Raw genomic sequence first — 13,382 nt, forward strand, 5'->3', positions numbered from 1 at the left:
ATACGTATATAAATCGTATCCATTTATATTGATAATTCTTACATATCTAAATACATATGTAAGAATTATTGATTCTTACATATGTATTTAGATATCTACACCACTTATCAATTTTCAATCCTTCATTATCATTAATTCTAGTATTTAATTTAATTATTTCTAAATGTTTGTAAAATCAACATTTTATTGCATTTCTTTCATTTTTTATAATTATGATAGTATTTTACAATTTTACAACCTTTGGAATTACATTGCTGAGCTATTGCTGAACTTATTTGATCTTATATGTTCTCTAATTTGAATATCTAATTGTCTACTTGTTTCACCTATGTATGTTTTGGTTCTTTACAACTGCAATTAAATTTTTAAAACTACTACTTTATTCAAATTATTTTCACATATTTTATTACTACTATATCTTAAATTTTTTGAATAGTATTATCATGCTCTGGTATTATTTGTATTTTCTTAATTTTTTTTAATTTTTTCAATAAGACATTTTATATATGGAAATTAAATCTTTTTTTACAACCAATCAGTTTTTCTTTTTTAATTTTTATACTTGTAATTTCATTTAATCATTTTTGTATTATATACTTGGAATTATAATTTAACGAATAAGTTTTAATAATGATGCATGTTTTCTACAAAATACCTATTATTTAGTTTATCTTTTCACAGTTGCCACATTTGTGAAGTTCTCAATGAAGAAAAACCCAGTAAATGATCCTGCAACCTGCCAATCGATTACTAAGTTATCAGCCCAAGATTAAATTATTTTATTTTCATAATGTAAACAAAGATCTAATAATATATATTTTCTTTTTTATGACAAGTATAAAACAAACTTTATTTTCATATATAAATTTTGCTTTTTGTGTTATTACATATTGTAATAAAAAAATATCAAAGTCCAAGCAGCATTAAGCAGTTAACCACTGGTGCCATTATCCAGAACATGTAACACCAAATGCTTTATGTATTTACAAGGTCTGTTCAAAAAGTATCGGACCTTTATTTTTTTCGCATAAACCAATGATGCGCGAGAGGCCTCCTTCGGTGGAGTTGTGGAGGGGAAGTCATGCACAGCCCTGAATTTTTTCCCGCCTGCAGGAAGCGTCAGTCGTTGGCAATCGGCCTATGAGTGAGGTCATGTAGTGCGCTTTCGTCGGATTCCACTAAGGTGGAAAATGACTGAACAGCGTGAGCAGCGATATTACATGAAATTTTGCCAAAAACCATGGCGATACCCGAGTGTAAACCATTCGCAAGATTCAGCAGGCTTTCGGGGACGATCCTCGAGGCCAAAAAAAGCGCGGCAGGTCCGCAGCAATATCAAAGGTCATGTTGACAGTTTTTTCGACTTTCGTGGGGTGGTGTGTCGTGAGTACGCACCATGAGGCCAAACCATCGCAAAGGAGTACTACCAGGAGGTCCTTCGTCGTCTTTCCGATACAGTGCGACGCAAATGACCGTATCTGTAGTTGATCAAAACTTGGCAGCTCCATCGTGATAACGCATCCGCCCATTCTGCGCATCTGTTTCGGGCTTTCGTCGCCAAACACAATACTCCTGTGGGTCGTCATGCTCCGTACTCTCCCCACATGGCTCCGTGGGACCTTTGGCTATTTCCCAAGCTGAAAATGCCGCTAAAAGGAACCCGAATTTAGTCGAGAGAAGACATCGTGCGGAATGCGACGGACCGGCTGATGGCCATTCCAAAAGATGCGTTCCAGCAGTGTTTCCAGCAATGGCAGGAACACTGGGAGAAGTATATACATTACCAAGGAGACTACTTTGAAGGAGATTAGGGTTTTGTACCTCAAAGTCAATAAATTTATTTTTGCCGACCAAAGGTCCGATACTTTTTGAACAGACCTTGTATGTTATTTCCTTAGGAGTATTGTACACGAGTATTTACTGTACAAGCACAAAAAAAAGGACAACTCCAGTAAAGAAGAAGAGCATGCTTGTAGATTTGATTATTAATTTATTTAATAATGCTTAAAAATCAGTGCAACCCAGAAAAATTATCATAAGACCCAAAGTCTGGCGATGAAGTGTAAAAACAGGAGGGGTAGTCACCCTAATTGTGAGAAAGCATAGAATAAACGAGTATTTTATTTCTTAATTTAAAACAGTTTTAAATACCTGCAAAATCTTGTAAATCCTTCAATCGAAGTACGAACATTACGTTTTTGTACGGAAGTTAACATAAAATGATAATAGAGCAAAGGTATTGATACCAATCCTCCTGTTATTATATATTTTGACTTCCATCTTGAATTACTTTTTAAATGAGTTTTGGTAAAATTCCTCTGAGTAAAATTTTCGAAGTAAATACGAAATGAATTCTTAAAAAGTTGAATTCTTGCAAATTTATTACTGTATAGATACATGGATATGAACGTGACTTTCACTCGTGTAAAACATGTGATAACTTCAACGAAAACATGTTATATGCTGCCCTCTGGAAAATAAAAATTTAATCGAATTGAACCTAATACGGGTTTTCTAATCTGACTTTTTACAAGTTAAAATTGTGAATTTCTATATTATGTAACGTAATCCATGCTAACCGCAGGTTGGCATTAGTTTATTGAATCCATTAACAATACCAACATGAATATAATGTACCAGTATATATACAAAATATTATTCAATGGTGAGTTGGATGGACGCAAGGACTTTAAACTACAAGGATAGCCAGATCCCGTATATTTGTTAGCGTGACCTTGACTCTATGTGACGTCACAGCAAGCCCTCTACTTCAACACGACAGATCTTTCAAATAACAAAATACGATAAAATATTAAATCATTTCTTAATTAATTATTAAATTACTACTAAATGTAAACTACTGTAGAATTTTCGGATTTAATAAGTGTACTGTACGTCNCAAACGAAAAATTCTCTACAATTCTACGCAATAAAAATAAACTGGTTTTTCAAAAAAGAAGAAAAAATGATTTTAATTAAAAAAAACCATAAAAAACTCGTACTCTTTGTATATTATTCGGCTCTCGGTTTCCATTTTGCGCTTTTCTTCCACCACAAAACCGCCAAGTTAAAAGGACAAGAATTTCGCTTTTCGAAAAATTGCCATTTAAATTTTTCCAACAAGGATTTCATCAACTTAATTAAATGGTAAAAAGGCAAAACGTTTGCGCAGTTTTGTTTAAAATTATGTTTACATTGATTATTAAGGTCCCGGTGCCCGGCGGCAATTAGTAATTATATATACGGCGATAACTCGCTTTTCGTCCGTATTCCGTTCGTAAACAATCGGCCAAATCCCGGGCAATTATTTCCGTACGAATCCAATTTATTCGTTGTAGACACTCCAAAATACATTTTATTGAGAACAAATATAGCGTTTAATACTAAAAACGATAAGTAATGAATATAAAAGACAAAAGAATAAATGAAGATTTAACATTTTATTTAACGCTCGTACTTAGTAAGTGGTTTTAAAATACGAGGAAGCCAACGGATGCATTCTGTCCGTCTTCGACCAAAGCCAACTGCTATCACCTACTGTTGTAAATCCGAAGTGTTTGACAATGCAATTTTCCTATTTGTTTAAAAAGTTTTTCCTAAGAAGCTAACCAACAGTGATAAATGTATATTACGATTGTTAACTCGTGTAATTTTTATACTTGAATTTGACCGTGTTAAACTTTGATTCTTTGTACTTATTATTCGATTTGGTATTTTCTCTATCTTACACTACGTATTCGGCGGTCGGGATCGAACTCCGGAAGGGTCCGAAAATCTCCGGCAATTTTCCGGGCTTTGGCCCGTCCCTCGCCACTCGGCCGCCCCGTTGCGGGCCTGGCTAAAACGCTTTCGACTGCGGGCAGCCCGGCGCTACGTGCCGTTACGGTAATAATATACCGCGTCTGTGTTAAAACCATGGTTTTTGTAAGATACTAACAGACCCGGTCACGCGTTATTGTGGCTCAAAATGTGTCTATTATAAATGTATAACACTTCCCCCGTGGGGGGATAATTTTTCGAAAAATCCCTTCTTAGTACCCTGTTAAAACGCGATCAAAAACGCAAAAGACCGCATGTAAAATAGTATAAATAGAAGCGGAGTTCTTTACGCTAAGCCTTAATCCCGTCCATCTCCCCCAGTGGGGGAAATTTCGACACATATTATATAAAAACGCGCGTATTCGAATGCGGCGTTGTGTGAAAATTTGAAAGGAATCGGTAGGAACAAACGAACGTTACATTTTTATTCATATGGATAGATAGAAGGTAAACTGCTTTAGTTCATCCTGGCAGAAAAGCAAACTTAGGGCGTCGTACTCGTAGCGCCATCTGTTGGACATGAAAGCCTTAAACCTAGATGACATATTTTAATTTATACGAATGTTTAACGGAATAATGTACAGCCTACGTCCACCCGGAAGTTCCATTCTAAAATATTGGTGAAAGAATTTTTGAAATCGGACGAGTAGTTTCGGAGATTACCCGCTGCATACAAACTTACAAACATTACCTCTTCGTAATATTAGTATAGATATACAGTAGAGCGTCATTTATCCGAAAGAATTCCAGTCGGCAAATTTAAATTTTCGCTGGTGCTGTGGCGCCGCAATCTTCGGCTATTTCTCGGGCTACTCAAATATTTTACGTTTTTGATACTAAATTAACTTCTAAAGTATATTTTTTTATTGTTTTTATATTTTTCAATAAATTTATTTTGTTTGTAGAAAATAAAAAAATAATTTTTAACGATACAATAGTCTTCGTTAGGCTTAACATCGACGAAAATTCAACGCGCAGCGACACGCAACGGAGAGAAATTTCAACACGGGATAAATTAATATATTTTTCGTACATGAATCGTTATCCGAAAAATAAGTTATCCGAACCACCCCAGTCTGCAATTGATTCGGATAAATGACGCTCTACTGTATTTAGTTTATCATTTTGTTAACCTTTTGCCAACAGATGGCGCTACGCGTGACTTAGGAAATGAAAAGTAGACAGAAAATAATTGATATTTTGAGGCCGAGCTGGGTGGCCATGGCTCGAACGACCTAGGGGTGTACAGCGAACAAACAAACATCCCGATTAATGTCGGGCAGATTTGATACAGAAAAGGAAACCAATCACACTTATATTAATGTATTATCTTTATATTTTGCTCTTGTACCCTCTCTGCATTTTACTTACTATGTTTGTCTGTGTTATTATTTTCTCTCACATATTGTACGTACTTATTGAATTTGACTATTGTAAACAATCCCTGATTATGCATTCCGATATCAGGGGATATAACTCATGTTACGTTATTAAAGATTAATGAATGAAAAAAGACAAGGAAACCGGTACAATTGTACACCGTGTTGCGCGCGCAGATAATCCCAACCTAGTAGAATTTCGTCTCCGAAAGAAGAGGCGCGAGATTAGTGACGGGGAATAATTCAAACTCGTCTTCCTATTATAATTTAGCGGCGAATTTCGAAGGAGAGGAGAGGGTGATGCCATTTGGTGGAAAGCAGGGCTGTGGACTGGCCTAAAAATATACCGACTCCGACTCCGGCTAAAACACCAAAACTCCACGACTCCACAGCCCTGGTGGAAAAGACAAAAAGCAATCTTTCGGCAAATTTTCTTCTTTACCGAAAGATCTCCGGGCGGCAACCGGCTTCTTTCTCCGCACTCGACAACCAAATCTTTCTCTTCCCGACTAAATTTCCGTCTCTACTCCAATATTCTCTCGCGCCGTTTCCCCACAAATTGCCGCCTCGGCCCGATTTTCTCATCCCACCGCACCATTTAAAAGAGGAAATTACACCGTGGCCGACGAGCTTTCGGCGGCCGCCGGGCCCGGTGAGATTTCGCCCGGCTGGGCCTTTCTCCGGCCGCTCATTTCCAGCGGCAGCCGGAACCGACGGGGCCCCGCCCGGTTTCCGGGAAGGGCCGATCCCGCCGGCCCCAGGCCACGGGACTTTCCCCGCTCGGGCGCCCGCTTTTTATTTCGGGCGCTTGTGTTAGAAAACAGAAAAGGAAACGAAAGGCGAAGGCCTCCGCCGGAAGAGAGGGAGGGACAGAGTCGAAGGAGAGGTGGACGGGAGTTTATTTGGTAAAGTTTTATACTGCGGACGCATTATAATTGGAAATTTCTGGTGCGTTCGTTTGTACCGACGATCGAGCGATAACCGCTTGCAGGGGACTTCCGAAAAAGGAGAGAGAGAGAGAGTAAAAATTCCCAGAAAAATGCGGGGGTAATCGACCAACGCCCCTAAGAATCGGCCGACCGGGAAGGGGAAGTTTCCCGCCGCCGTCGGCGGACGGGCGCCGACCCGGACCGGCGGCGCGGCGCAGACGTTCGTCGCCAGGTGGCCAGGCCGAGGTGGTCCGGAGGAGTGGAGAGCGTCGGGACGGATTCCGCCGGAAGCGGCGGGGGATGTGGACGCGCTGCCTTCTTCTGCTGTGTCTGTGGGCCGCCCGCGCCCATCGCCGAGACCCGGGTGAGTACCTTTTGTCTTCCTCCATGGAATTCGGGCGGAGGGGAGGAAGGATCCGGCCTCTTTCCCCCCAAGGGTCCGGGAGACGAACGACTTTGTTGGGACGGGAGAGGTCGATTACGCCGAGTCGTCTTTCCCTAATTAGAAAGCGGGCGTTTTTTCGGACGCCCACTCGCCGCTTTTTGTCCTTTCCCGGAACGCGGACGGATGTAAGTCGATGCCTTCTTCCTCGGTCGTCGGGCCGGGAGACGGCCGGGAGGCCACGTCCGAGGTCGAACGCCACGACCTCGTCTTCCCGCCCGGGAGGAACTTCGGCCTCCTCTCCGGGTGCCGGCGCTTTTCTTCCGGCAGAAGACGCAGCGGCCGACAAGCGCTCGGATGCCGAGACCACCGCCTTTCTGTCCGCGGTACTTTTCGGGTCCGGAGCGGTCCCGGCCCCACTTTTCCGGGGAGTGCGACGTAATTGCCCGGTAAAAGTGCGGAAGGGCCCGGGCCCGGTGGAACTTCTTCCCTCGGCCTTTCTCGGGTCTCCCTCCGCGCGCCGGGCGGACCGCGCCACCGGTGCGGCGTTTTTCTTCCAGAGCGTCCCCGTCCGGGCTTGGAAGGAGCAAGAGGCGGAAGGCGCCTTTTCGGACCGTTTCGTTGCGAGAGAATTTCCAGAAGGCCGTCGGTAAATTATAAACGAGAGGTAAAAGGCCTTCGGACCGGGTTTTTCGTCTCCTTTCGGACTCGACTTTCGGCGGAAGCCATTTCTTCCGGAAGGGAAAATCCGGCGTCCCGGCCCCGTGTTTAATTATTTAGGTCCTGGTGGGGGTCGAAGTAATTAAATTCGACGCGGCGGAAACTTCCGGGCCGAAAGAGGAAGGAGCCGGACGGAAGTCGCCCGACGATTCGCACCCCGAGGCGGGCCGCCCGCCGCTCCCTTCCCGAAAAGTTCTTCCGTCTTTTCTACGCCCCAAAGGCCACCCGTTTCGGACCCCGATCCGAATTTTAACGGATTCCGCCCGTTTCTCGGGCCCGGGCCGCCGGATTTACACGGAAAGAACGATGCTCCCAGCCGACCGAAATCCGTTAATTTTAAATACTTTCCGCGGCTACCCGGAAAGGACGGGGGAGGGAGACGGCTGGGGGAAACCTAAAGCTACCGAATAGATTCCCGCGGGGAAGGTAAGGAAGCGCCGGATCCTTTTGCGGTTGGCCCGGGTAGGAAAACCGCCGATTCCATCTTCTTCACTCCGCGGTCGGGCCCCTTTCCCCGCCTTCCGCCGGAGACGGTGAAAACCCGTCCCGGCCCGCGGCCGCCCACCGCTCTTTTGTCCTCCTCCGCGCGGTATCTTCTAGTCTTTACCAACTGGCGGGTGGCGAATGTCCCCCCCCGCCGAATCCGAGGAATCGGATTCCACACTACGCCGCTTTCTAGGTCGTGTCCGATAGGTTAATAATTTGTAATGGGAACTTACCGTCGGCGCCGGTTTATTTGGCCACTTTTACGCCTTATCTTATAATATAATGGAATTAAAATTTGGTAGGCAGTTAGGGACGTGGCGAGAATGTACACAAAGGGACTTTCCGAAATCTCCCCCGCGGAGGAGAGGGAGAGAGTTAAGGATTTTACTATACTCTTTTATATGCGGTTTTTTGCGGAAAATCGAACGTTTTTAGACCCGTGTAAAATTTTTCAAACTAGTTTCGAAAGAGGGGAGAACTAATTGTCGCACCCGGTGCAAACGGGTAAGCTGGGCTGTGGTTACTTTTTGCCCGAGCAACGCCGGGCTCATCCGCTAGTCTTTTTAATAATGGAAGAAACCTTTCTTTTTTCCGGCCGACGTTTTTATCGGCTTATTTCGATTTTCGCGCGTGTTTACCGGCCCCGCGCCGCTAAAATGTCGGAAGGATCCGTTGCTCCTTCCGGGTTAAAGTCGAAGACGGAGGCGTTCCTTTCTCGGAAGGGAAGAGAAAGTAGGTCGAGGGGAGGACAATACGCGCTTCCCTTAACGGGGGAATTTTACCGCCCGTGGGTTTGGCCGTTCGGCCACGTTTTACGGTAAATAGACACGCGGTTTATAAATTGCGTACGTATTTATCTAGAAAAAATGGCAGAAAACAATAAAACCGGACGGAAGGTGAAGTTTATGGCAGTGGGAAGTTAGGCGCCGTCCCATTTATAAAAAAAATTGTAACTGTCAATAACCAATAAAATGGCGATTAAGTCGAACCGCTACCAGACGGAACTGGCTCCTTCCACCTTTAACCACCAAAATCTACTACAACGGCATCCACGCTCCTCGACGCGTCGAATTTCCTTTCTTCGTCTTTACCTCGTCCCGAGGTAAAGACGAAGAAAGTCGACGCTCACGCATATTTTATGCCCTTTTTTTAAAGCGGTTTCGTCGGCAGTTAAAATAAGACGGAGACAAAGGCATTTAAAAGCCGACCGCTTGCCCTTCTTCCAATTCCAGCCCGGTCTCGAATTAAACGAAATAAACGCGGGTACTGGCGGAAACTGCCGGAATGCGATTGGCATTTCCCGTGTATTACGACGAGAAGGAAGGAACGCTTACCGGAAGGAAGTTTCCAGCCACTAATCGTTTTCTTTTTCTTTCAGGTATCTGTAGATACGGCCATCTCTACTTCCGGGTGAGTCTCTTTCTTTCCCCTTTCTACTACCCCTTATGTACAGTAGAGCATCGATTATCCGACCGGGGTTGGTCGGATAACCGAAAAGTATGAAAAAATACATTATTAGCGTAGCGCGCGGGTGGCCGACAGTTTTCTCCCCGGGCCGGATTGGAAAGAAAACTTTTCTACTTCCCCAACCCGGGGCTGCCCTAGGAAGATTTCGAGGCGGTGCGAGATTTCGTGGCGGTGTCACCCCGTACACACTGAATCGTAGATAGAGATTACAGATACATTTTTCGCATCGTCGCGCTTTATCGACACTCTACGCTGTACTTACGAGATTTGTAATGGAGGGTTAACGCTAAACGCGCGGTGAGGTGTTGACCTTTTTTGTTTTAGGCGTCAGAATTTTTCATCGACCTGTTTTGAAATATTGATGGCGGGCAACGTAAATTCGTTAGCCATGCCTGGTATAGCTATTAACCGACTTGGCGTTGAATTTTCATCGACGTTAATCCTTTTTCTTAAATAATAATCGTGGCTATTGTATCGTTAAAAATTATTTTTAAATTATTTTATCGCTGACAGAACGAGCCACCGCTCGTAATTAGAAAATTAAGCCTGGTTTAAATACACGCGCGACTAAATATCCACATGGCACAAGGCGCCGATTGGTCAGCCGAATGACGTCAACCTACGAAAATCGGTAATGTCGAGTGACTAGCCTAAACTTCGTATTGTTGTTGTTGTTGTTGCGAGAGCGGACAGACATTATATAATAGTTATAGACATTTCATCTAAAACTCGATAAAAGGCGCTTATAATTTCACTAGCTCTCGTGTGTATTAACATTAATTGAAAATTTTGCAGTAATTTTAACATAAAATTGCGCGATATGAAAGATTTTAATGCCGAGACATCAACAAGTAACTTTTATCTGTTTTTGTATTTTTGTAAGCTTTTTTGTACATTTACTATAATAATAAAATAGTCAAAAACAACAAATGTAAGTTGCAAATTATGTTTTTCTTTACATACTTTATTAGACAATACAGTATTTTTAACCTTACAGAAACTTGTATTTAATGTTTTATATATATATATTACAACAGAATACGCTAAGTGGAAATGCAGATTAGTTAACAATTTAATATAATTTTCACCTAAACATAATTCATAGTTTTTAATGCATAATTGTTAAAACATTTTAAATAACAACTTATTTTTTCTACAAATTCTCTAATCCATTGGTTTGCTTTTCGAGTCAAATCCTGTGGAAACTTAAATACAGACACCGGATATATATTTTTCTACGCCGCCGGGTATACGGCGCATACCAGGCATCTACAAATAGTTATTCATTAGTACGGTAGTATTATTTTAACAAAAAATAAAAAGGATTAAAAAAATAGTTTACTACGCAAACATTCTAACTAAAACATTAAAAAAACTCGTGATAAGAGTAATCTATGGAGAATATTCTTTATTCAAAATTATTGGACGACTTTTACATTTAAACTTTATAATTTGTTAAAATTTCCCTTTCACAGGTATACAAAACTTAGTTAATTTTATTGTTTCGTCTAACTGTATTAAATGCGTGTGACAAATTCTGACTTATCTTAATTATAAATTTCGTCCTTTCTCGAAGTTTTTATGAATATCTGTAACAAAGTATAAATTTTCTGTTATTTATTATCTGCGCACGTAAATTTAAAACACTAATCGCGCTATTAAAATGATCTGTTGTGTACGATTTGGTTCGGATGTGCATAAAAATCAAGTATTAAGTTAAAGGTTAAAAAAAATCGGCTGTATTTTCACTTTATACTAAAAAAACAACTAAAAAAAATAATCTATTTTGTCACCATTCGTTCCCACCACCACAAAATATAATCTATACTTCGGTGGGTCGACGTCATTCGCCTGACCAATCGGCGCTTTGCGCCATCTGGATATTTAGTCGCACGTTTAAATACTGGCCTCCCTTTCGTAGTCGAGCCAATGTTGCCAGCTAAAATGCAAAAATTTAACAAAAATAATAATAAAGTAGCCGAGACGTAGCCAAATATTGTAGCGCTAGAGGACATTTGAATTTGCCGACCAGAACGCGGCGGGTTGATCGGGGGTCGGATAATATTACTAAACAAAATTCGCGACACCCCTATTATTATTATTGGTTTTTTACGGTTAGTAAAGATACGAAGGATGAGAAGTCTTTGAAAAAAATAAAAGTTTTTAAAAGTAAGTAAGTTTATTTCCAAACAACACAAAAACATTCGAAACAAAAGTTATTATTATAAAGGTATGTGGTGATAAAATGTGAAGTTAATGCGAAGTACGCGCCCGATGGTGTTTTATATTTCCTGGATATTAGGTGGTGTTTTTAAGAGACGTATCCTCGTCTAATTTTCCAGGGCCTTTAGTCTTTCTTCTTTGTTTTAATATTTACGAGTGTAGAGAATCCCGCTTGGCGGAGATACGACGCGGAAAACTGCAATAAAATATTAAACGCTTCGAATCCTATATTGGGATATTCCTTGGTAATTGTTATCCAAAATGAATTCGGACTCATTTCTAAATGCTTCGATCTTAACGTACGATCGTTTAGTTTAGTTGACACTGAACGCGATTCGCTAGCGAAAGCGAAAAAACAGAGCGAATAACACGCCAGACACGACGTTTCCGTCAAATGGTAAAATTCGTCGTTTCCGGCGAATTTTACCATTTCGCCAATCGCTTCGAAGTTCGGAACTGTCGAGCTTTTTCGCACCAATCCTATTCCCGCCAGTTGTCGCGTGGTTCTTGTTGTTTTCGAGATGGCTACAGAAACTTTCTCACGCAATGGATTACGTGTTGTAATTACGGATTTTAATATTTCTCTCACCCAGCATCGTTTTCTTTTCGACTTATTTTTCTTTCTCAATAAATAAACAAACTTTTTTGGAGATGACGTTTTCGCTGGCTTGCAAATGATTGGCTGTTTAAAATTGGCGATCGCTTTTCGTTTTTGGTTGCAGGGTCAATTTCGCTATGCGAATAAAAATCGCTTTTCGCTTTTCGCTTTCGCTATTCGCTCAGCGTGAACTAAGCTTTACGTATATGGATTAATTCTTCCGCTTCCGCCAGACTCGACTTATTTCCGACGTCGTCTCTATAAAAGGATTTTCAATCCAGTCGTACAAATCAACTTATACGTCGGGTAAATAATGGTTAATGTTTTCTTCTCACCACGTTAAATGACTGTAAATAAGTTTTTGCATGGTTACATTTTCCATCGGCAACTCGAATAAACATTTCTACATTATTCGCCTTTACTTTTATCTTCCACATTTTTATTTTTTCTTTAAAAGCTTTACGAAGAAGCGGGTTATTACGACGAGATGGAATCTCCTGGCGTGGTTTTGCAAATATACGCGATTTTAATGGTCTAGCTTTGATATAATTAACCATTTTAATGATTTCTTCTAACACTGTTTTGAGTTCGGAGCCTATTGTTTTCGCTACCAACCAGTTGTTTTCGTTTGGCTTTTTAGCCTACGAAACAAATCCTTTTATAGCTCCAATCGTCGAAGGGGCGCAAGATTTCCGAGATAGACCATTCGTATTAAAATACGTGTTGGCCATACCGAAAACATTTTTTCCCGCCGTACTTTTTTCGAATTCCTCGCGGCGTCAAAATTCTTTCCAAAATTTCATGGCCTTCGATAAATCGAGTGAAGGCGAGTAATGGCGCTTTACCACCCATATCGGTCGACTGGTCCAACCGCAAACTAAATAATTTCGAGTCGATTATTTTATTTATAACCGATTTTTCGATATCGCTAATACGTCTGCTCGTAGTGTCATTTGACGAAGGAATGGTTTTTATTTCTTCCGCTTCGGCACCAAAAATTGTTCTGGCAATGGCTGTACGGGCCGGGCCAATAGTAAGAGGCTTCGTTTCTCTGGCGATTATTTCCGCGGCCGGCGATTGTATATTTTTTTACAAAACTTTTATTTTGTTTTTCTTGTAATTTTATCGGATCTTCGAAATATTCCAGAGGTTTTTAGACCAGTGGTGGTATTTTGTGGAGAAGCGTGGCGATAATTTACTGGGAACGATAAAATCAAACCACGCGCGATACATTTTTTGGTCTGGGAATTAATTTATCGCCGCACCGGGTAAATCCCATTTTTAGGTAACCGTCTCGATATAAGCGAATTTTTACATTCTTTTTTACCAGAACTTGGCGCTTCTTTTGTTTCGATAGCGCTGGTTTGTCGCTCGACGTT

At 41.3% G+C, this 13,382-nt stretch overlaps 2 protein-coding genes across 2 annotated transcripts in view; one reads left to right on the forward strand and one right to left on the reverse strand.

Moving 5' to 3' along the window:
• Nucleotides 1-2,888, reverse strand: part of LOC111640787 (uncharacterized aarF domain-containing protein kinase 5-like) — a 39,667-nt gene extending 36,779 nt beyond the window's left edge. The window contains exon 1 of the mRNA XM_023386847.1: nt 2,140-2,888. Coding sequence (XP_023242615.1) covers nt 2,140-2,399 — 260 coding nt within the window. The 5' untranslated portion in view covers nt 2,400-2,888. The remainder of the gene's footprint in view (nt 1-2,139) is intronic.
• A 3,453-nt stretch (nt 2,889-6,341) lies between these two features.
• The window catches only part of LOC111640784 (extracellular matrix protein FRAS1-like), a 57,134-nt gene continuing 50,093 nt past the window's right edge, over nt 6,342-13,382 (forward strand). The window contains exons 1-2 of the mRNA XM_023386844.1: nt 6,342-6,491; nt 9,094-9,125. Coding sequence (XP_023242612.1) covers nt 6,428-6,491; nt 9,094-9,125 — 96 coding nt within the window. The 5' untranslated portion in view covers nt 6,342-6,427. The remainder of the gene's footprint in view (nt 6,492-9,093; nt 9,126-13,382) is intronic.

This window comes from Centruroides sculpturatus, unplaced genomic scaffold (assembly GCF_000671375.1).
Source record: "Centruroides sculpturatus isolate CEXI.00-Female unplaced genomic scaffold, Cexi_2.0 scaffold1478, whole genome shotgun sequence".
Taxonomy (NCBI): domain Eukaryota; kingdom Metazoa; phylum Arthropoda; class Arachnida; order Scorpiones; family Buthidae; genus Centruroides; species Centruroides sculpturatus.